This window comes from Stegostoma tigrinum, chromosome 13 (assembly GCF_030684315.1).
Source record: "Stegostoma tigrinum isolate sSteTig4 chromosome 13, sSteTig4.hap1, whole genome shotgun sequence".
In the NCBI taxonomy this organism is placed as follows: domain Eukaryota; kingdom Metazoa; phylum Chordata; class Chondrichthyes; order Orectolobiformes; family Stegostomatidae; genus Stegostoma; species Stegostoma tigrinum.
This window is the reverse complement of record NC_081366.1, coordinates 56,376,878-56,402,525: the sequence shown is the minus strand read 5'-3', so window position 1 is coordinate 56,402,525 and position 25,648 is coordinate 56,376,878. Positions and strand designations below refer to the sequence as shown.

The 25,648-nt window shown below is 40.9% G+C and overlaps 1 protein-coding gene across 1 annotated transcript in view; it reads right to left on the bottom strand.

Annotated features, from left to right (window-relative positions):
* ccnjl (cyclin J-like) overlaps positions 1-23,717 on the bottom strand; it is a 63,351-nt gene extending 39,634 nt beyond the window's left edge. Inside the window, exons 1-2 of the mRNA XM_048543751.1 lie at positions 23,443-23,717; positions 19,638-19,848 (exon numbers count right to left, since the gene is read on the bottom strand). Of these exons, the coding sequence (XP_048399708.1) occupies positions 19,638-19,848; positions 23,443-23,559 (328 nt within the window). The 5' untranslated portion in view covers positions 23,560-23,717. The remainder of the gene's footprint in view (positions 1-19,637; positions 19,849-23,442) is intronic.
* Positions 23,718-25,648: the final 1,931 nt, after the last annotated feature.

The following is a 25,648-nucleotide window of genomic DNA, read 5'->3' as shown; positions in this document are numbered from 1 at the left end:
GCAGAGCAAACATAAAACCTCTCATTACATTCTACCTTCCTGCTCTTGGTCCCCAGCACTGTAAGGTACAATGCATTCAATACTCTTAAAAGACGGAGTTAAAAGTTTCTGCTTCCAAGATGAGCTCCAGGCATTCCTCTCTAACTCCCATCATTCTGGATGTGAATGCACAATGACTAAAGCTGATAATCATAGCTGCTCTGTGCATCAATACTCAGAATAAATTTGATTATCGGTCAGAAGTCCAAGTTCAGTATAAATTCAAGAGGGGTAAGCTTCTGGAATATTATTCCAAGATTTCATATGTAACACTAAAGGACCACTGCACGGAATCATGAGATTTTGTAAAGTGGTAAATACCATGCAAGTACCAAGCTACATAGACTCTCCTTTACAGTCATGCAGTCTCGATCTTTCTTTAACTGGTGTGCTCGACGACTGCATGATTCCCCATGCATTTAGGCACAGTGACAAGAAAACATTTTTTAAACCATCAATGTTTCATGCAATGTGAATGATTCCTTCCAGCACAAAGTCTCATCAAATAAAGTGCTGATTCCAGGGAACACGGAGGTCTGGTCACAGATGTGCAATTCAGTTCCTCCAATGCTCGTGACAGTGCTCTGTTTTAAACATCCAATATGTATTTTCTATTTTGTCATCTTTCCAAAATTCTATGGTAGACCTGGAATGTGTTGCCAGAGGTGGTAATGGATGCAGATACAACAGCAAGATTTAAAAAGCATCTTGAGGAAAGGAGCAGTCACCTTTTTGGGTATAACCCTTCTTCAGGACTCTGATATCTGGGATTCCAGCATCTGCGGTTTTTATCTTCTTCTAAAAAGCTTCTTAACAGATATTCTAATAGGCAGGGAATAGAGGAATACAGACAACATAGAGGCAAAGAAGATTTTCAGGTTTGAAAGATATCATGTGCTTGTGCAGTCTTAGTGAGCCGAAGTGCCTATTCCTGTGCTGTTTTCGTTCTATTTCCGATCTTTATTCTCCTTGGTGCAGCTACATATATTAAACTGCTCATGATGCAGAAATTAGGTTGGGGGGGGGCGCCTGTTAATTCTCCATTAAAACAAGGTTTCAGAGATAAAAGAAAAGGCGTGTTGTCAATTGTGTAGTTTTGTGTTAGGATGTGGTACCAAGAAACAGTGGTATTAAAGTCATGCTATAGTGCCAAACATGTAATAAATACTCCCCCTGTGAGCTACCACTAGTCAGTAAACATGTCTGAGTTTAAGTAAACATCATATGCCAACTGAGAAGGTACAAGACAGGAAGCATACAAGTATAGTTCGACCCAGGTAACTAATAAATTGTCCCATCTACCTAACAACCTAATAACACATAGTGTTATTTATCCTTAAGAGTTTGTAGCATCATTCAATTATTCAAGAATGTGCAGAACTTCAGAATTCGTAGTAAAATCACTTCCAGAGAACTCCTAAGTACAGAATGTCTTTGGAGCAAATGGTGTCCTATATGGGACTCCCAAAGCAGTGAAGGACCAACATAGGATTCCCTCCAAGCATGAACACTAAATCCATTAAATAACATTGCCAGATTAGAAAGAAGCACAGACTATAAAGCATGGAAGTAATGTTACAGGTTCAAAAATCACTGGTCAGAATACATTTTGAGTATTGTATTCAGTTCTGGGCACCTTATTTAGGGAAGGATGCTAAAGCCCTGTCAAGAGTTTAAATGAGATTTACTAGAAGGAATTAAGGATTTTAGATAGAAGAATGATGAGTGTGTTTTGGCTTGTTCTCCTTGGAGCAGAGAAGATTAATAGGTGAACTTATTGAGGTGTTCAAAATTATGAACAATTTTAACAGTAATGAACTGTATTTCCACTACTTAGCATGTTAGAAACCAGGGGTCACAACTTCAAGATTGTCAGCGAGATCTAGGAGTGAGATGAGAAGAAACTTCTTTATTCAGAGTTGTTAGGATTTAGAATGCACTGCCTGGAAGTGTGGTGGAGGTGGATTCCATTGGAGGTTTCAAAAGAGAGCTGGATATATATTTGAAAGGGATGAAGTTAGAGGGTAGCTCTTTCAGGAGCTGGTACAGGCATGATGGGTTGAATGGCCTCCGTCTAAATTGTAAAATTCTATGATTCTATAAAAAGAATAGCATAGCATAATTATTCTGACATAACTCTTCTAACTTTGCCATCTGCCTTTGGAAGTCTAGTATGCCATATTTTTGGTGTTCCACAATTCACTCGGAATGTCAGACCCTAAAAAGATGTAACTCATTCAGAATTTTGCAGCTTTTTTACTAGATCATAAAATAAAAGTCACCTTACCTTTACTGTTGATAATTAATTCCATTAGTTTATCCAATTGAAGAGCGATGGCCTACTTGTATTATCATTAGACTAGTAATCCAGAAACTCAGTTAATGCTCTGGGCAGCAAGTTACTGCAGATGCTGGAATCTTAACAGACAACAAAAAACAATTGAGATTACAGCATTCATGGAGTCATCTAGACGCAAAATGTTAGCTTGCTTTCTCTCCATGGATGCTGCCTGATCCACAGTGATCTCCAGCATTTTTTGTTTTCAGTTAATGTTCCGGAGACCCAGATTCAATTCCTGCCATGGCAGATGATGGAATTTGAATTTAATAAAGAATTGGGAAGAAAGAGTCTAATGATGACCATGAAATCATTGTCAATTGTTGGAAAAATACATCTGATTCACTTTCGGGGAAGAAAACCTGCTGTCCTTATCTGGTTTGGCCTGCATGTAATCCAGGCTCACAGTTTTGTGATGAATTCTTAACAGACCTCAGGGTGACTGGGCATGGGCAATAAATGCTGGCCTGGCCAGGGATGCCTACATCCAATGAGTTACAATATTTAAAAGACACTTAAAGAGGTACATGAATAGGAAAGACCTGGAGGAATATGGCTAACGCAAGCAAATGGGTCTAATTTAATTTGGGAACATGGTCGGGATGAACTAATTAGACCGAAGGGTCTGGTTCCACGATGTATGACTCTAAAAGAAAAATGAATCTGTGGACAACTGCATCTGCTCTCAAACTCTCCCTATTGTTGATTCAGTCTCTCTCACTTGGGACCAGAACCTCAAAACTCTCCTTGTTGTTTAGCAACTGTAAGATTAATGCTACAGGGTATACTTATTTGAAATACCTGCCTCCGACATCTGACTCCCTGAAATCAAAATGGTTTCTTCCATTTGGATTTGTTTTTGTGGGGGAGAAGAAAGAAATGATGTTTCTGTCTTCACTAGAGACTGTACAAAGAGCTAACATTTAAGAAATTTGCTACTTTCTTATGCTGTTTCAGTCCTGTTTCTACCCTTCAAGGCTCTCAAAATGCTCTTAGTGATCTAGATTTTTGTGTAGTTATCTATGGCTACACTTTTATTCCTACATTCCCCGCCAAACTTAATCACCATTTTAAGTAGCAGTTCAGTTCAGTAATGAAAAACTCTTTTTAATCAGAAGTTCAATGGCTCAAGCCCTTCTTCAGGGTTTAATGACATAACTAAGTTAAAACCAAGAGCGTGAAACACTATAAGTGATGTTTTTTGAATGAAATATTAAACATAGACATCGGTATATCTGTTCAAATAGCCATACCAGGCCTTATTAAAGGGAGTTCTTTGTGTCCTAGCCAATCAGTATTTCAATGATTTTGTGGACATGCCAGTGTTTCACAATGTGAAAGCTGTTGTACACATACATGTTCTTAACAGGTGATCCACACAATGTTCTGATCTCATCAATTGTATGCTACTCCTAAATTTGTTCAGTTTCTTTTAATTCAAATAGCCACATATTCTAATATTTTAATAGCTACTTCTTCCTGTCCCTAAGAGGGCAAAGAGGTTTAGAGAATTGTATCAGACATCAATTTAGCAAGAGATGCTATAGGAAGGATGCTATGAAACTTGAAAGGGTTCTGAAAAGATTTGCAAGGGCATTGTCAGGGTTGGATGGTTTGAGCTACAGGGAGAGGCTGAATAGGCTTGCGCCATTTTCCTGGAGCATCACAGCTTGACAGGTGGCCATAAAGTAGTTTATAAAACCAAGATGGGCATGGACAGGGTGAATAGACAAGGTCCTTTCCCTGGGATGGGGTCTCCAAAATTAGAGGGTATAGGTTTAAGGTGAGAGGGTAAAGATTTAAAAGGGACCTAACAGGCAATTTTTTCCACACAGAGGATGGTGCATGCATGGAATGAGCTGTCAGCAGAAGTGGTGCAGGCTGGTACAATTATAACATTTGAAAGATATCTGGAACAGTACTGGAATAAGGAGGGTTCAGAAGGATAAGGGCCAAATACAGGCAAATAATTAATTTAGATTAATTTAGAATTTCTGGGTGGGATGGACCAGTTAGAGTGAAGGGTCTGTTTCCATGCTCTACGAATCTATGACACACTTGGCAATAAAAGATTGGAACCAAATTAACTTTCTGTGGCAGATCTGTTAACCTGACATTTAAATCATTCTGGAGCACTTAATCTAGTTAATGAGTCCTCAGCAATGCCTATCTTATTAACTGCATCTGGAGGAGACAACCTGTGAACTCAGAGTGGGGTGCAATTGTCCCCACTCAAATCCAGATAACACTAAACCAATGTCTCAAGAGATACGGTAGTCCCAAGGTTGTGGCACTGCAGCAGGCCCAGGATGGACATGATGTCTGAGGAATGGGAGGGGGAGTTGAAACGGTTCGCCACTGGGAGGTGCAGTTGTTTAGTGCCTCCGCTTAGTTTCCCCAATATAGAGGAGGCCACAATGGGAACAGCGGATGTGGAAAGTTTTCTTTGGGCCTGGGATGGGGGTGAGGTGGGGAGGTGTAGGGGCAGGTGTAGCACTTCCTGTGGTCGCAGGGAAAAGTGCTGGGTGTGGTAGGGCTGGAGGGGAGTGTGGAGCAGACAAGAGTGTCACGGACAGAGTAGTCCCTCCGGAAAGCAGGTCAGGGTGGGGAGGGAAAAATGTCCTTGGTGGTGGGGTCGGATTGCAGCTGGAGGAGGATGATGCTTTGGATCCGGAAGTTCCCAGGCCCAAAGAAGACCTGGCCTGCCTCCCTGACCTGTCCTTCCTCCCAACTATCCCCTCCTCCCACCTCAAGCCCCACCCACATCTCCTACCTACTAACCTCATCCCGAGCCCTTGACCTGCCCGTCCTCCCTGGACTGACCTATCTCCTGCCTACCTCCCCACCTACACTCACCTTTACTGGCTCCATCCCCGCCTCTTTGACTGGTCTGTCTTCTCTCCTCCTATTTTCTGCTCTATCCATCTTCTATCCGCCTCTCCCTCTCTTCCTATTTATTTCAGAACCCCTTTCCCCTCCCCCGTTTCTTAAGAAGGGACAAGGCCCAAAACATCAGCCTTCCTGCTCCTCTGGTGCTGCTGGTCCTGCTGTGTTCATCCAGCTCTACACCTTGTTATCTCAGGTTCTCCAGCATCTGCAGTTCCTCCCATCTCTTTTCAAATTATAGCACAAGTTACAATTAATTTTAATCATTAAACACACGAGTCAAAATGCATAATTAATAAAATGTTCATTTTAAATGAGTGACAAGTTATGCAACATGTAATGCAAGGAAACACACGTAAAATATTATGCTTCGATCAAGTTTATAAAGACTTACAGCTGTTGTGAAAAACCTCATTTTAGTAGAACGAATGAAATAATTTCACAGCAAATCTCTGGAATTAGGTATGTGTTTACCATTTATCTGAAGTTATGCCCATCTCTCTCTGCCTACCTACTGGCAACACAAGACTTTGAAAGCAAGGGTCTTTGGCAAACATGGCAATAGTATGATGATTACGATGATCGATGTTCAGACTCCTTGAGGACCTTTTATTGATCTCTGTCTGACAACATTTAATATATTTTTGCAACTGTTGAGGAGTAAAGATCCTCTAGTAATTACAGCAGGTCTCCCTTTCATTTTCAAGCTAGGATACTGCCCTCATACTTGGCAGTAATGGATTATTACTTAAAACTATATACAGCTCCCAGGTCCAGGGGAATTGAATGATAAATTGTGATATATTAATCTAATCAGCGTATCTGCCCAGTTTCACAATGGGTAATGGAATCATTTTCACACCCAAGCACTACTGTTCACGCGCAGCATTTGGAACTTAAACAGGAGACTGAACAAACTGGAGGCTCTCACTTCAAACAGTTCTCGCATTTCACACAACTGAACTGTTCACAGCTGCTTCAATTTGGCCAACTGCTACCATTCCTACACAACATTCATTCAATATCTAATCTTCAATCAAGACACCAACTCCAAGGTTCAGCAATCACACATTACAAAAGGTTTGAGTGGGAGGTGATCATCTTTGTGCTAACCAGTTCTAATTCTAATTACTGAACGAACACAACCTTTGGGGGAGGGAGCTAAGTGTTGAGGCTGAATGGGATGTGCAGGACAGCTAGATTGCTTCGTGTTTCTGATAAGAACTACAATATAACGCTGCATGGACAAACACGTAGATGGAATCCAATGCAGGAAACTGAATGATACATTTTCAATCAAAGAATATGGCAGGAAAACAACGAATATAATTTTCAACGCATTACAAGAACAGAGAATCTCTTAGGGAGTCTGGGTACTTAATAAAACATACAGAATTTCAGAATGCAAATTTGAACAATACCTTTACTTCTGTATGGGCACCCTACAGCCCACAGTTCTTCAACTTCAAGTAACTTTCCAACACATCCCCCGGCTCCCTTTTCAGCCCCACCTGCTCCCTTCCATTCCACCTTCTGACCCTCCCTTCCAGCCACCAAGCTGGATTTATTCTTCCCATCTACCAACCAGGTCGTACGTACTACCAGCGTCCACCTATCACCACCGTTCCACTACCACCCCTCTCTCCCTCTCTCTGCAGCTCCCCCTACACCCACATTCAGCCCTGAAGAAGGGTAATAGCCAAAACACTGACTTCTCTTTTTCTCCAGATGCTGCCTGGCCTGCTGTGTTCTTCCAGCCTCCTGTCTATCTACACTGGATTCCAGCATCTGCATTTTTTTGTCTTTAATATAGAACCTTGGATTTTATAAAGAGAAGCAACGAATACAAAGGCAAGGGGATTAAGCTATATCTTTAAAATAATGGTTTGACATTAACTAGAGGAGTATGCACAATTCTGGGCACCACACTTTTAGAAAGGCTTCGGGAAAGGTTTGGAAGAGATTTTCTAGAATGGTTTCTGAGATGAGATGTTACAATTGCATGAGTAGAATGTAGAAACTAGGTTGCTCTCCTTTGAGCAGAGACAGTGAAGAGGAGATTTGTAGAGGTGTTTAAAATAATGAAGGATTGAGATTAGTTTTCTTTTCTTTAATTAATTCACAGGACGACAGGCATCGCTGGCTAAGCGGCATTTATAGCCAATCCCTACTTTCCCAGAGGGCAGTTAACAGTCAACCACATTGCTGTGGGTCTGGGGTCACATTTAGGTCTGACCAGGTTAGGATCACAGTTTCCTTTCCTAAAGGGCATTAGTGAACCAGATGGGTTCTTCTGAAAATCAGCAATGCATTCACGGTCATCAATAGATACTTAATTCCAGATATTTATTGAATTCAAATTCCACCTTGAAATCCTGTTGTGGAGGGATTTGAAACCCGGTCCCCAGAATGTTATTTGGGTCCCTGGATTAACAGTCCAGCGATAATACCTTTAAGCCATTGCGTCCCCACAGTAGTAGGTAAATAATTTGATTTGATTTATGATTGTCACATGTACTGAGACACATTGAAAAGGATTGTTTTGCATCCTAACCAGGCAAATCATACTTTACATAAGTACATCAGGATAATAAAACAGAACGCAGAATATAGTGTTTACAGCTTCAGAGAAGGTACAGAGAAAGATTAATTCTTATTCATGAGAGCTCCATTCATAAGTGTGAATGACAACAGGCAAGAAACAGTTGGTACATGTTTTCAAAATTTTGTATCTTCTGTCCAATGAAAGAGGGTGGAAGAGAATATAATCAGGGTGAAAGGGGTCTTGGATTATCTTGGCAGTCTGCCTGAGGCAACAGGAAGTGCAGATAGAGTCAAATGGAAGGAACGTGGATTTCACCAGCTTCGAAATCTCCCCTTCCCTCCACTGCATCCCAAAACCAGCCCAGCTCATCCCCACCTCCCTAACCTGCTCTTCCTCTCACCCATCCCCTCCTCCCACCTCAAGCCGCACCTCCATCTCCGAACCACTAACCTCATCTCGCCCCCTTGACCTATCCATCCTCCCCACCGCCCCATCTATACTCTCCTCTCCACCTGTCTTCTCCTCCATCCATCTTCGGTCTGCCTCCCCCTCTCTCCCTATTTATTTCAGCATCCTCTCCCCATCCCCCTTTTCTAATGAAGGGTCTAGGCCCTAAACGTCAGCTTTTGTGCTCCTGAGATGTTGCTTGGCTTGCTGTGTTCATCCAGCTCCAGCTCCACACTTTGCTATCTCAAATGGAAGGAAGACTGGTTTTTGTGAAAAGAAACTCAGTGTTTTCCGATGCCTGAAGAGACAATAACAAGATGGTATGGATTTAAGGTGGTTTTGCAGAAGAATTAGAGAAAATAAAAAAGAGCATTTTTATTACAAAAATTGGTTCAAATCTGGAACACACTCCATGATAAGGTCGCAAATATAAGTTCAAGGGGAACCTCCAAAATGAAACTACATTAGTACACATAGGAGGAAGAAGTTGGAAGGGTTCTGGGAAAGAGAAGGGTGGCAATCAGGCTGTTCTTTGAAACAGTCAGAGGCTAAAACTAAATGGCATCGTTTATGCACTGATCTATGATTTATATACTGTTCTATGATTTATACTACACCCATCAAGCTCAATCCTCTGTCTGCACTGCCCAATGATTCTAAGGACCTGCAATCGCAGATTAACTGCTTCAGCATGGTTTTATATTTGTTCCCTAAACAGTTGCACAAGATGAACTAAAATAACAGCGTGAATGCACGTCAAATTAAGTTTTCTAAAAATGAATTTAACAAAATCTGTTTTCAAATAAATGCACAAAATCCAAGCAGAGGATTGCGGGTCAAGTCCCACTTCAAAGACTTAGCACAAAAATTGGCCTACACCTAGTGCAATATGAGTTTCTATGTTTCAGGGGAGATGGTAAATGAGGCCCAGTCTTCTAATTTACACCCAGGGTTTGATGACCCAATATCAGTCCAGCATCAGCAAAGCAGATTATCTGGTCATTAACTAATTGCTGTTTATGACTCCATGCTCTGCACAATCTGACTGTCACATTTTTCTACGTTACAATAATAGCTACATATCACAGATATTTCATTCATGGAGAAGCACTTCCAAATTACTGCAGTCAAAAACAGGAAGTTAAATGCACCTCAGATTTCTTGACATTCAAAACTTGCTGAAGTTAATCATATCCAATGCTTATAAAAGCCTCCAATGCATCTAACATCATAAGTGGCAGTGTTAAGTAACAGGAGGACATAAAACATTTAATTCAAAACATATTGTTTCATGTCAATGAAAAATACAGAACTAAATCTGTCCTCCAAAAGTACTGCAGCAACACTTCTTCAGTGGTTCTGAAATTTATCACAGTTTCTCAAGCTTCAACATTCATTGGAACTTTTACTCGGGCTTCCCTTATGAATTTAGGGGCAAATGTGCTCTCTAGTTTTTCCTCTGCTGGACATAACCTATATATTACATGTCATGCTGCCCCTTTAAGGTTGCTGCACTAGTTCTGCACGTTAAAGAGAAAGTAACATTATGGATCACCACAAGGTTTTTTCAGTTTAGAGAGAACACTGGTCCCAGATTCACTTCCTTTTCTGAATTATCCGATCTTAATAACAGTGGCAGTGAGCTTACAAGATAGTTCAGCGGTCCCAGATCAGGAATTTAAAAAATACTGCCAGCTTTCCATTTCTTGATCCTCTCTGACAAATGAAGAAACGATTAGATGAGGACAAGGCCAGAATTAGTTATGATACTGCTGCCTATCCCAAAATCACAGCAGCAAAATCTATTGACATGCACTGTCTGGACTCAACCATAAAAATAGTCTCAAGTTCAGTCAACAAGTTAACTTCCAATGGCGAGGAAGTCCATCTATTCACACAAGGAGATACAGTTCAAATGAAAAGGCAGTTCCAGGAGAACAAAGCACAACAAAGATTGTCTAAAATGTATCTGGAGCCATTTCGGTGGGCAATGACTTCTCATAAATATGCAATTTGATGCATAGATCACAGTTTCAGTTCTGAAAATAACCCAATGTTTAACAATGTGAAGACAACCCTGCTTCATTGGCTATGTTTTTCTTACATATTTTCTAATACTTCTAAACATTTTCTAGAAATTTCTACCCTCCTCCCTGTTTTCCCTGTGCTCCTGTTCCCCAGTTCTTAAAAAAAAAGAAAACTTTTCTTGAGTTACAACAAATTTAAAGCACATTCCAAATGCTGTTAAGTGGAAGGGCTCAGTTACTTTGTCTGTTTCAAAATGGCAAATTCTGCACCTTATTTCCTCATCCGATCACCACCAACTCATTAGAATTACAGTCATATTATAGCACTATTCGACACAGGACTGTTGTGGCTGCAACAGTGCATTGTGAATGCAACCCCAATGGGACCCATATCAACAACGGATATAGTTTTTGCTTACATTGAAAATTATTGATGCATTACAACAGATGGACAAGAAAGAACCTGTATTTACATAGTATGCGTCTCATAAAATATGCCAAGAGCATAGTTGCAGGAAAGTACATTGATAGCTTAGGTAATTTGCACAAATTAACATCTAGTTTTAGCACCCATTTCTGGATGACCTCACGGACATCTGAATCAGAAAAACTTTGTTCATCACGGTTCTTGTCTAAGAGAATAGGCAGCAAATGAGCCGTTCAAAATTACTACCATACCTGTAACCTCGGTATTTTATACTATAGATTTTGTCTAAGTAATGACCCATAAAAACTCAAAACAGCTGATGAATTATTTCACGTGCGCCGAGAACTGCTCAGGCAGTGCCAGATCACAAGTTTTCCTTTCAATTTTCATTAAAAATTCATGTCATGATTTCTATATACAAACAAATGAATTCCCACATAACAGGGTTATCCTGTGGTCACTGATATGAACTTCATGAGTCTCATGACAGCAGCACAGTTTAAGTGCACAGTGCAGCCACCTTCCTCTTTACAAGTTCTACAGCATCACTCATTATTTCATCCATCTGTAAGGTGATTCCAACTAGCTTTTCTCTCTTTCACATTGATGCTGCCATCACAATGAAAACAACGGACAGGCACATACATAAGCATATCACTGTGCTGGCCACATCAGCAATGGTACTACATCAGCATTACAACAGTAAGTTTTGATAGTCCCAGTGTACTGATAGCAATCATGCAAGAAACTGGCAGGGCAGTGCTTTTTAATTAGTATGCCACAAGCACCCCTAAAGGGTTCCAGGCAATTTTGAGGTAATTAAAAAGTTGTAGCAAATTTTCATGATACATTGCTCTTATATTTAATGAAAAATAATATTTAAATATTATGCATTTTCACTAATTTGTTCAGTAGTGTATTACTTAGTTTTTATTTTTGTTTTATAAAATTTCATTGGAAGGGGAGGAATGGGGGGATCTTGGTGTTTGACAGAATTTTAATATGTTAGAGTTGCTCAACCAAAAATAAGGTTGATAACCACTTTTCTAGCTGTGTGTTCATCTTAAAATCCAGAATAATCCCAATGACTGGAAGGCTACTGAAATATGTCTTGCAAGAGCCAAAAAAAACAAGGTTCTTAAAAAAGGAAGCACTGGGAGCTGTTGCAGTTTTCCAACTGAAAAATAAGCATCACGAGAGATGAGATGTTAAAATATAAATAACTCACAATTATGGTCCCCATAGGGCAGGGGGAGGAGGAAGGGGGAGAGGGGGCGAGGGGGAGAGAGAGAGAGAGAGAGAGAGAGAGAGAGAGAGACAGAGACAGAGAGAGAGACAGAGAGACAGAGAGAGAGAAAGAATGCAAAGACCTACACATTGCCCTTCACAATCTCTGGATTTCCTGAAGAATTTTAAGTTAAATTAATTAAATACTTCTGAAGTGTAATCAATCACTACATCAAGCAGGCAACTTTGCAAAGCAAGGACCAACAAACAAACTGGCCTGTGGCAAGTGATGGTTGAGGTTAGTAATTCTTAAAAAATCCAAAATCTCAGTTATATAGTCAAAAAAAGCTACATCTTTCCACAGTATTTTTAAAAAAAAACAATTTTAACCATGCAAGATATCTTTAAGGAATTGAAGCAACTGAAGAAACCATATAATTGCTAATTTCAGTTCCTGGATCTAGCCTCTATTCTTCGACTTGCCTTAAATGGGAAACTGCATCTTCAAGACTGGGAGGTTCAACATTTTAAGCGATGTTGAATGAAGATTAAACATTGACCAGAATAGATGGAATAATCTTCTTCTTGCCTTCAAAATAAGACCAAGGAACCTTTTTATGTCAACTTGAGACAGCTCATCTGGCCTCAGTTCAATATTCATTCACATCCATAAAGCTGAATTTCGAGACATCCATAAAGCTGAATTTCGACTCTTGGTTTCTATTGAATGCCCCTGCGAAAAGGTTTTTACATATACTCAGCTGTTTTGCTTACTATTTGTGAATCACTGCTGTGTTTGGGTTCACACGTCAAGCGTGTCTATTTGGGTAAGGTACAAACGCTTGTTATTTGTCATAATCCAGTATAAGTTGACAACTTCAGGAGAAAGGGGGCAAATCAGAAAGGAAGAAACAACATGTGACAAGAAACACTGTCCTATGATCTTCAAGCAGTAACGTTTATAAGTCTGGAGGTAGAAAATCAATTCTCAGAATCACAAGCTATTTCAGACTGGAGAGTTGAAATATTTCATAAAGCACTGTTATAGCCGATCATTTCTGAAAACCTCCAGTGTTTACTCACCAAAGCAGGCAAATGACCAGTAAAAACAAATCAGAAATTTTATATGAACAATTCACTTAGTGGTTTTCTGCAAAGATATGAAGGATCACATGGCTTCTACTTCTGCTGCTTTTCACGTACTACTTTCACATACTGATAATTAGTGCAGTAATAAACAAGGTTGCTTACAGCTTTTACCACAGTTATTCCATCACTACTTGTGGCTTAGCGCCTCAGAGCACCAGGAACCCAGGTTCAATTCCAGTCTTGGGCAATTATCTGTGTTGAGTTTGCACATATTTCACATGTGTGTGTGGGTTTCCTTCAGCAGCCCAAAAGATGTGGTGGTTAGGTGGACTAGCCATGCTAAATTGCCCATTCTGTCCAGGGATGTGTTGGGTTTGGTGGATTTGCCATGGGAAATGCAGGGATACAGGGATAGGGTAGAGGAATGGGTCTGGGTGGGATGCTCTTTGGAGATGGGTGTGGACTTGTTGGGCTGAATGGCCTGTTTCCACATTTAGGGATTCTAGGAGAACAGATGTGCTTCAAAAAGTATGAATGAACTTCCTTCAATGTCAGCATGGACGAAAGCTCTGTTTCTCCTTACTTTGCATATTTCAAATCAATAATTAAGTAGACTGCAGTTAGTCTGAACAGCCAATGCCAACTGTTCTGAGGAAGGTTCACCGGGCCTGAGATATTAACTCTGTTTTTGCCTTCACAGATGCTGCCAGACCTGCTGAACTTTTCTAGCAACTTTGTTCTTGTATCGATTGTGGTGGACTGGACAACTGTGATTATCCCATACATCCAACATTTCCTTATCTCAATAGATTTTCAACAGGCAATCCTAGTGTTAATTTCAAAGACATCACTGACAATTCATGACCAATTAATTCATAAATTAGATTAGATTTATTTATTTGTGATGTGTACTAAGTATAGGAATACAGAAGTGCAGCTATACGTGCACAAAATTGCCATTCACTGGCACCCACTTGGTTACAAAATCAGAACCAAAAGATTTAACAGAGCCAAAAGCTAAGCAAGAAACGTCCTATCTCCAAATGGTGCAGGTGCCGCTCCAATCACTAGGATACTCAGGAAGCTGCCACCGCTGCTATGCAAAAGGCCCACTCCTGCAGCCGACTGCTGCTGCCTCACCAGCCTGCTCTCGCCACCAAACTGGCCCGATCTTGATCGGCTGCTGTTACTGCGGAACGTGGCCCGCACATTTAGCTTCCGCCTTGCAATGCCCACTTGCAGCTATTCCCCCAAATTACTGCAGACAGGAGACAGAAGAGGAGGAGGGCAAAGAAAAGGAAAGGGAGCTGGTGAGCAGAGTGGAGCTCCAAATGGAGCAACTTACCCTGCCACCATTTTGCCACCTAAGTTGCCCAGTTTATTAAGAAGCACGTAAATGCATGCCATGTAGGTGTGCTTTATAACCAGACACAAGAAATCTTAGAAATGGCTAGATTTAAACACAGGCTTAAGAAAACAAAAACAAACCATTACTGAGGAAAACTCAGATCAAACTCTAAATATTAGCTCTACTTCTCTCTTGACAGTTGCTGCTGACCTTGTGAGGTTCACCAGCACTTTGTTTTTGCTTTGATCAAATTCAACTTGAGAGACTGGCCACTTCAACACGTAAATCTCATGAGCTAGAAAAACTACTAAACTTCAAACTTCACATTCTAAGGAAAAAACAGGGAGGCATGCTAACTGTAGAGTCATACAGAGCGAAAACAGACTCTTCGGTCCAACTTGTCCATATCAACCAGCTATCTGAAACTGATCTGCCAGCATTTGGCCCATTTCCTTTTCAACTCTTCCTATTCATGTACCCATCCAGATGTCTTTTAAATGTGCTAACTGTGGCAGCCTCCACCATTTGCTCTGGCAGCTCGTTCCATTCATGCAGCACCCTCTGTGTTAAAAAGTCATCCATTAGGTCCCTTTTATAACTTTCCCCTTTCACCTTAAACCTATGTCCTGGGAAAAAGATCTTGGCCATTCACCCTATCCATGCCTCTTATACCTCAACAACCTCTATAAGATCACCCCTCAGTCTCCAAATCTCCACAGAAAAAAGCTCCAGTCTATTCAGCCTCTCCCTACATCTCAAACCCTCTAATTCCAGTAAATTTTTTCTTAAGAGTCCTGATGCAAAACGTCAACTTTCCTGATCCTCCGATGCTGCCTGGCCTGCCGTGTTCCTCCAGCTCCACACTGTGATATCTCTGGCTCCAGCATCTGCAGTTCGTACTATCTCTGAACATCTTTCTTTCTGAACCCTTTCAAGTTTAACACGTTTCCTGCAGAAGTAAGGCCAGAACTGTACACAGTATTCTAAAAGTGGTCTCACCAATGTCCTGTGCAGCTGCAACATGACATTCCAACTCTTATACTCAATGTTCTGTTCAATGAAAGGAGGCATGCCAAATGCCACGTTCATCACCCTGTTTACTTGCAACTCCACTTTCAAGGAACCATGCACCCACAACCCTAGATCCTTGTTCAGCAACACACCCAGGGGTCCTACCATTAACTGTATAAGTCCTGCCCGGGCTTACCTTAACAAAATGCCACACATCACATTTATCTAAATTAAACTCCATCTGCCACTCCTTGCTCCATTGGCACATCTGATCAACATCGTGTTGTACTGAGATAACATTCTTCACTGTCCACCACACCATCAATTGTGGTGTCATCTGTAAACTTACTCACCATAACTCCTGTATTCACATCCAAATCATTTATGTAAATGATGAAAAGCACTGGACACAGCACCGACCCTTGCAGCACACTGCTGGTCACAGGCCTCCAGTCAAAAAAACAACTCTCTACTACTATCTCAGTCTCCTACCTTCAGCCAATTTTGTATCCAATTGATTAGTTCCTCATGGAATGCCAGATAATCTAACTCTGCCAACCTGTGCGCCACGCAGAACTTTGTCAAACACCTTGCTGAAGACCATTTAGACAATGTCTATACACTGCTGTCAATCTTGTGGCATCTTCAAAAAACTCAATCAAGTGAGTTTTCCCACGCATAAAGCCATGTTGACGATCCCTAATCAGCGCTAGTATTGCAGAATGACTGAATTTCCAAGTATTAAAGAATAACCCATCAATAATTCAAAGTACTGTCTGTGAGACTCAACCAAACCAGTCAACAGGTCTTATACACTGGTCAGTGCCAAGTGAGCTGCTCTTAGCCACAGCAGCTGGGATATGCAGGTGGTGGTACTCCCAACTATCTGTATCCCTTGTTCTTCTAGGTTGGAGGTTTGAACATGCTGTCAGTGGAGCCTGAGAATATTACCGCACTGCATCTGCAGATGGTATACACTGCGGCAACTGTGCAATGGCAGAGGGAATGAATTTTGAGGGTGGCGAATACTGCACCGATCAAATGGGTTGCATTGTTTTTGATGGTCAAGTTTCTATGTAGGGAAGTGCAGAACATTCTTTAACATTCCTGAACTGTCTTGTAAATGTTCAACAGGCACCAAGAAGACTACTGATTTACTTGCTGGAGAATTCCCAATCTCTGGTTTCCTCATTCCTGGAACCATTTTCGTAAACACCTTTATTTTGGGTCCTTAAATCAACCCCACTCCATCTTTTGCCAGCCTTTACTATCTATGCAGCAAATCAAGACTTTTGAGGTTCCCTTTATGTTAGCTGCCAGTCACTCTTCATACTCCATCTTTCATATGAACTAAAGCTTGATAGGTTTTCAACAAGTATCTTAAAGGAGGAGAGGCATAGGGAGAAAGTTTCACACATTAGGATCTAGACTACTGAATCATCAAAATCATTTTACAGTAATTATGTTTGTGAATGCTCACCAAGTAGAATTGGAGCAGTGAAGGTAACAGAGGTTTAAGGGTCTGGAAGGGATAATGGGGTGGGGGAGTACAGACCATGGGAATTAGAAACAAGGATGAGAATTTTAGGACTGCTTCCTGCAATGCAAGTGCAGAGTTCTAAAATACTGTATCATACTTCATCCCACAGCATAAGATAGTCACGCTATGCTAAATAAGTCACAAAGACAGAAAAAACATCAAAAAGGGAATTACTGTGAGTAGATTTAATTAACTGCTTGGCAGCTAACACTATCACAACTACCAGGTCACAAATCACACAACACCAGGTGATAGTCCAACAGGTTTGTTTGAAAACTCAAGCTTTAGGAGCATAGCCCTTTTGTCAGGAGAAGTCTATGCTCCAAAAGCTTGTGTTTTCAAACAAACCTGTTGGACTACAACCCGGTGCCATGTGATTTCTGACCCTGTCCTCCCCAGTCCAACACCAGCACCTCCACATCACAATTACTGGGGTTAAACCTACAATTGGCAAGAATCATTGCTTAATAGCTTATGTTGAAACAAAGATTACCATTGTAAAATAATGTAACCATTTATTTAATCTGCCACGATCATGAAAGATATGATGATAATCATTAAATTTCAGATTTCAGGCATAATTTTAACAAATATTCTTATTACCAACAAGGATGAACACCAAGATTGATTTCAATATTCAAATTCTTATTTTCTGACATAAAATTTACTCCTAGTTATGCTTAAAAAAACCTATGCTTTATCAAGATATCCTGTAAAATAATTTTCTGAGGCTCACTTCTGGGTTTAAATACTAGGCAGTTAATAAAATGCTGGAGCTGAACTAATGGCCTACTAAATGTTTTAGTAAGTCTTTACTTGTATTCAGCTGAAAAAAAGTAGATGTTGACCATTTTAAACAAATCAGATGCTTCATTCATAAACTGTGGACACATTCAGAATTTTAGACTTATACTGGATCCCAAATAATTCAGTATTTTTTGCTTTGAGGCAATAGAAAATCACAATAACATAAGCAGTAACAACTGTTTCCAAAGTACTCCTCCACACTCCCTCCTCCTTCTTACCCTTGCTGTGCGTGATAACTGATAATAGACTGAAGGTCACTGAAAGAGAGCTTGATAAACCAACAAGATTTAAAGCAAAAACAGAAATACAAGTAACACACTGCAAGTCATTCAAAAACTACAGAAGAAGCAACCAGTAGGATATTTCAGCTGGAGTGTTGTCCCAAAACTTGCAAAGGCTGCGTGAAAAGTTTAGAAAAGCTAAAACAGCCCAGGAAAGTTACTGGAATCTCTGGAAATCCAGCCTCTCATAAACAAAGGAGACCATGTTCACAGGTCTGTTCCTTGTTGAGGATAGTCTGACAACTGAAACTGAAAGGTGAAAGGTGTTGTTGGCTCAGGCTCCTGATCTACCCTATGTGAAGCAAATTATAGAAACATGTAAACTGCTAGTGTCACATTTGTCACAGTAGCAATGTGAATGCTTGCTTCTGTGTACAAACATATTTATGATTGTCAGGATCTTTGTATGATTACAGATCAATGTTCAGGATAGAAATGGGCATCCTGAATCTTTAACTGCTACACAGAACAGTGGCTTAAACAAAGGAAGGAGAAAGTACGCATTTGACATTAATCCCAGTACCACTAATGTTTCAAAGGACCAAAATTACATCTTATTATTGCCATCTATCAAAGGCTTCATTTATTTTCACAAATGACACTGAATGGTTCAGTTATACAGGTGTGTTCTGGTGCGAATCAATTGAAGATGTCACAAACAATAAACTCTTGGTATAATCTTGGGAGTCAGAACCTAAACAGACTCCAACATGCAAGTTCAGCACAATTTTAAATCTCGTTTCTAAAGTGTGCAAGCTATTGCCTGGCCTTGATTAAAACGTGCAAAGTGAAAGAAATAAAAATTCTTCCTCCTGAGTCAGCAGGCTGGGTTCAAGTCTCACCTGCTCCAGAGATGTGTCATTACATGTCTGGGCAGATTGATTCCTTCAGCCCTCTCAAAACATTTAAATTTTTAAGTCATAAAGAAAGCACTGCTGCCCATCCATGTATTCAGGCCTACGTAAACTCCTTTTGCTAAAATAGGGAAGTTTTAAGTTGCAGCCAGATGCTACTAGCATCAAGCTTTCTATTTAGAAACTGCTACTGGGCTAGCTGGTCTAACAGTATAAATACATCCCTAATCATGTAAGGGTTCCACACAACAGTGCTTCACATCAGGTTGTATACGTTCATTGAGAAAGCAAAACCACATAAGAACATGGCTACTTCGACTTGAAGATTATTATCCCAGAACAGAAGGAAGTATTTGGGTAAAACAGTCAAAACAGCATACAGCAAAAAACTTAAGTAATTTTGAAATAATCAAAACAGTATTTGGTAAACCATAGATTTCACTAACAGAATAAAACTTCACACAATAAGGACAGAGTGAGTCAATTACTTTCTACATGTAAAATAGTTAAAATGTTTAGTTGCCTCCAGATGAGACATGTTTCAAAGCCACACATTCCTTTAAACATTAGTTAAAATTCAGAAAAGCATAAATACAAAATGGGAACAATACTTTTTGCTACATTTGCACTTTCAAACGGAGGTAATTTGAAAATCTGTAAACAGATCACATTAATAAAAGTAAAAAACAACTGGCAGAATCATTTTTTAAGTTATAGTTACTATTCAAGCATCCAAATTTTAAAAACCTGTTACTAGTAAATCATACTTACTAGCTAGGAGGAGGCAGGAGAGAGCAATGACATACAGCTGTTTTGCTGCAACATCGTAGTGATCCATGAAGAGGTCTAGTAAGTAAACAGCAAGGTGACGTGCCGTAGGGCAAAGCTGGTAGCGATTACTTAAGATGGCAAGGAGGTCAGCAAAATAGCGGCGCAAGCCAATCTGTGGTGAATGAGCCTTGTAGACAGGCAGCTTCAGTTCCTATGCAAAACAGTAGAGTAAAGAAAAGGCAGCGTCAAGTGTGTGCCTTGACAGAAAGGATACCTTGAGGCTCTCGCTTACCACCTGCTAGTAGGGTCTGGCTGCTTAGCAACAAAAGCACATTTTCTTTTAAACTAAACAGAACAGTTGTTGGAAAGGATTTACACCAGAAAAAAACATGCAAGCACAGTCCATGATTGGGAGGTGTGTAGTTGTGGTTGAAAAACATCATAAAAACAATGCATAAAGCCGAAGCACAGTACTAAGCATGCTTCAGTAAATGCCAAGCTTTTCAAAGTCCATGTCATATTGTGTTTCTTGTACAGCTGCCTACTGAGTTTGATGAAGCCAGGGACTTTGTTACAGGTGACCTTCATTATGACAAATTAAAAGCCAAATTTCAAACTCGTAATAATTGTTCAACTTGGGTTTACCCAACAGGATGGAAAAACAAATTCCCAGAAAAATAGATTCACACTTGTCATTTGACCTCTTCCCAATTGTTTCCCAAGACCTTTTCAATTTCTGTCAATCACTTAGACCTCCTGGTGGGATAAAAAGTCCCAAAACATATCTTTGTTGTTTTAACACCTAGATACAGTTTATTTTTCCCATGGTTTTCAAAACCAAACAGGAGTCTCAAGAATACCCAGCAATATTAAATTTCTTGACACACAGCAGGAGAAACCCAAGATCTGAAAATAAAACGTCTCTGGTTTATTACACTTATAATAAATGCATTAAAGAAAACAACTTGCATGTTGGAAACTCCACCTGACAAATGCAACAGGTTGTGTCTTTAAAATTATGGAATTCACTTCTTATGATGGCTCTAATTTAAAGTTTTTAAAATATCAAGGTTTTATCCAATATACATTCTACTAAATCAAACTTTTGAGGTCTTATGCATTACCTAGAAAATTATTTCGGATTCTGAAGGGTCTGTCAGAAACAGTTTATCTTGAGGAACTAGGCTATAGAAAGTAAATTGTGTTGGGCATCTTGATTTGGGATTGATTTAATGGTCAATATTTCAGATAAAATTTCAAAACAAGGGATTATTTCAAAGCTCAGACTTGGAAATTGAAAACATTAAAATGTGAAATATTTTACTTTTAAATTCCAAGCCAGTCAACCTCCAGTGAAATAATTTTGCTGCAGCTGCATTATAATATAGATGTTTAGGAATACTAAACATCAACCGTGGATGAACTCTTAATGGCAGCATGATTCATGAACTCACATCTAGAAACTATTGTTCTCAAAAAGCATTTGTATCTTGCAGTAATACATTGTAACTTTTTAATAAAATCATGACATTTAATTTTGAAAGCCAAAAATTGAGCAATTAAGTAGAACGGAAATGCAACATTGCCATCCAAACCTCTAATTACTGTAGGAAATCACATCCTGGGAACAGTTTGATATAACTACTAACATCTGCAAACTTACAACTTCCTACATACAGCAAACAACTATACAGAATATAACGTAACGGGATAATTCAATTTGCATATGTTACCACTTGAAAGGCCACTAAATTCCAGGGTTGGGGCAATTGTACGTTTGTACAACCCTGCCTTAGAACATTTAATTTTGATCTGTCATGAATGGGGGTTTAACACAGCAATTAAATCCTTAGGACTCTCATTTCTCAGCCATCCAGATGGTTTCAATAAGTGATCGAATTGTCCTTAGACCAGTGAAATAAACAATAGCTGAGAAACATCACAATACTTAAACAGAAAAGTGTCAGTAATGCAATAAAGGCTTTCTGTTAATTTTGTACATAAATCTAAAAATGGCTACACTTTAGATGTGCAGAATCCATTTTAAGGAATGGAATTTACAATATTTAGATATTTAATTTCAGGGTGAACATTTTTATTACTTTATAATAACAGTTCTCTAGTTTTTTATGTTTAGATTTAAGTTTTGTAATTTATTTATACATGCATTAATCAAAGGCAAGTTTCCAAGAATTCAAATTAGACCCAAATTCTCAATTTTAAAAAGCCAGTAATCTGTATTATGACATCAAATAGTTGTTAGGTGCTGCATTACCATTTTCTACTTGTTTCTTCTTAAAGCCATCATCAAAAGCAGTGAATTACCAGCAGATTTACATGTGAGATTTAAAAATATGTCCATCATTATCTTCAAAACTGTTCTTACTTCTTCAAAAACTGAATTGAAATGTTTTGAGTATTTCATGTATTTGAAAACAAATCAGATCCTGCACTGGAGACCAGTTCGGACTGACTTTGAGCCAAGAGGAAGAACCTCATCTGTCCTTAGCAGCTACAATAAAAGGAATCAGATGGAGGGGGAGAATCATTGAGAACTTAAAACAGTCGCTTTAAATAGAACAATGTTCAGACATTGGGGTGTTTAAAAATCAATCAACATTCATTCATAGATCAAACACTGCATAGCATTCCATCAGGAAGCCAATAATTTAGAAACTTTTGAGTTCAAAGCAAATAAAGGGGCCATTAAAATGGCAAGTGAGAACTCAGGCTCAGCAGGGACTGCATGTACAACGTCATGTAGAGGGTCAGTAACAGGAAACAGAGGGTGATGGTGCAGAGGGGTTAGTGAGAGGGACTAAAATGGAGGGGGGGTAAGCAAAACAGAGAAGAAACAATGATCAGTTGAGAAAGGGTGGAGGTAACAGTGATCAGTAGGGGAGGGTGGGAGGGTGACAGTGATCAGTAGCATGGAAGTGGTGTAAGGTGGGGGTCACAATGATAAGTGCAAAAGCATGGGTTTATTAGTGATCATGGCAGTGGGGACAGAGGGTGGGTATGAATGATCAGAATGAGAAGGTGGGTGTGACAGGGATTGGTGGGATAGGAGTGTGGGGGCTGTTAGTGATCCATGCGGGGCAGGGGTGGCAGCGATCGGCCGGAAGGGAGGGTTGGCAGTGATCAGTGGGAGGGGAGGGTGGGGTGTGGAGAGGAGGGTGGTGGTGATCGGTGGGAGGGGAGGGTGAGATGTGGAGGGGACAGTAGCGGTGATCGGTGGGAGGGGAGGGTGAGCGTGCAGGGGAAGGTAGCGGTGATCAGTGAGAGGGGAGGGTAGGTGTAGAGGGGAGGGTAGGTGTAGAGGGGAGGGTAGGTGTAGAGGGGAGGGTGGCGTTGATCGGTGGGAGGGGAGGTGAGGGTGGCGGTGATCGGTGGGAGGGGAGGGTGAGGTGTTGAAGAGACAGAGGCGGTGATCGGGGGGCCGGGGGGGTGATCGGTTGCAAGGGGAGGTGACAGTGGAGAGGGGATAACAGTGATCGGCGAGCGGGGAGGGAGGGGGCAGCGTGAGAGGACTAACAGGCAGGACGGGAGAGCTGCTGCCAGATGAGTGTGGCAAAAGGGCCAGGAGGCGACAGGGTTTGGAGGACTTCGGTCCACACGATCCAATAAGCGGGTGGACGGGAGGGGGACTGGGCCGGCGATCTCGGCTGCGATTCCAAACAGATCCAGTCTCGCCCTGGGTCTTTCAGTAGCGGTCGCCAACCCTCTCCCATGTTTCGCGGCGAGTGAGGGGCGGCGGCGATCTCCCCCGCCCGGCCCTGTCTCCCGGTCCTTGGCGGTCCCATACCTTGACTCTCAGCGCCTGGTGTATGTCGCTCGCCAGTTGCCCCTTCCACCACTGCTCTTCTAACTCCATCCTTCCCATCCACACAAAGAGGCCCTTCCGATCCGAGCACACCGGCATCCGGCAGCGACGGCGACCGGGCTCTGGGTCCTTAGCCCGGTCAGGCCCGACCCAGCCTAGCCCGGCCCGCCGCTAGGCCTGGGTAGCGGAGAGCCGGAGCCCCGAGACCAAGCTCGACGCTAACCGCTGCAGCTGCCTCCCGGTCACCGTGTCTCACAGCGCATGCGCCAACAGCTTGCCAGCCATCAGCGGCACGGAGGGCGGGCCTTGGTTCGGGGGCGCGGCCAGACTGTAATGGGCGGGTCAACCTCGTGAAGGGGTGCGGCTGCTGTATAAAGGGGCGGAGAGTTATGTCGAGTAGGATCAAAGGTGGGGGTGACAGGATAATTAGAAATGCTGCAGGAACTAGGTGAGTGGAGAGAGCTGTTGATACAGCCGAATAAAATAAAATAAAATAAAAGATAAGATGTGGTGGTGCCCGAGTTGGACTGGGTGGACGAAGTCAGAAGTCACACGACATCTTGGTTATAGTGCAAAAAGGTTCCGATTTCAAAGAAACCGGTTGGCCTATAACCTGGTGTCTTGTGATGTGTGAATGAAAAATGACAAGAGTTTAGGGCTTCAGATTGGTTTCACAGGTTGGTGCAATGTCGAGGGCCAAAGGGCCTGTACTGTGCTATAATCTTCTATATGTAAGAAAGGCCCTGCAATATTCATGGGTTATCTTTTAGTCTTTCTACAAATTGGATGTATCAAGTTGGTGTTAGTTTCCTGGAGAAGGAGTTAACACATTGATTTTGGGACAATTTATTTTGAACAATAGCTGATCTGGTAATGTGCTGGATCAAAAATGACCTCACTGAAATGAAGTAAAAATGATTGTGACATGGTGGTATTTTGCAACTAGCTGGAGGGTGAGAAACTTGGGTTTCAAACCCATGTCCTAAATAAGGACAATTACAAAGTATAAAGTGCCTAAAAGGGAAAAACATTGAAAAGCAAGACTGTTGAAAAGCAATAGCAGATAATTAAAGTATTTCATGACTCATCAAAAATGAATTCTCAATTGGAAGAAAAACTTTGAAAAGATTGCAAAATTCATGATCAGCTAATGAAGTTGATGTTATGTTGAAGAAAAAGATGTGCAGTGCTGCATAGATTTGTAAGAAGTTTTAAACCATAAAAGAACTACAGTGTGGAAACCAACCAATTGGCCCACTAAGTCCACAGACCCTTCTGAGGAGCATTCCATCCAGATCCATCTCCCTGTCCCCCTGCATTTCCCATGGCTAATCCACCTAGTTTACACACCTTTGAACACTCTGGGCAATTTAGCACAGCCAACCCACCTAACACACTTTTTTTTTGGACTGTTGAAGGAGACTAGAGCACCCAGCAGAAACGGGGAGAATAGACAAACTCCACACAGGTAATTGCCCAAGGGTGGAATTGAACCTGGGTCCCCAGTGCTGTGAGGTGGCAGTGCTAATCACTAAGCCACTGTGCTGCCTCACTGGATTGCTTTAAAAAAGTGAGGAATTCAAGTATAACAAAGCATGAAATATAAAAATAGCAAAATTTCCCCAAGTATGTACAAAATAAAACTGTAGCAACAAGTGGGGATTGGTCCTTTTTTTAGGAGTGAGACAGGGGAGTTAATAGGGCACAAGAAAACAAGTATTTTGTAGCTAGCTTTACTGTAGAAGATACAGTAAGCATTATGGATAAAGTGGGAGAGGCTGAAAGAAAGGTAAAGCAATCACCACCAGAAAAGTAGTAGAAGTAGTAAAGTCTAACAAGTCCTTTGGACCTGATGGCCTGCATGCTAAGAAGTGACTGCAGTAGTGGATGCATTGGTTGCAAACTTCCAAATTTCTGGAAAAGTTGAAGCAGTTTGGAAAGTCTCAGAATTAACACCCCTGTTGAAGAAAGGAAAACAACCACCCAGCCAGACTAACATCTGACTTTGGGAAATTATGAAAAATCTATTGTTAGGAAGGTAGTATGAGGACATTTAGAAAATCATAATGCAATTGGACAAAGCCAATATTATTTTGATAATGGAAATTGTGTTTAATTTCTTTGAGAATGTGACAAGCAGGATGGGAAAAGGCATGTAGTGTATTAAGCTTTGTATAAAAATGTTTAT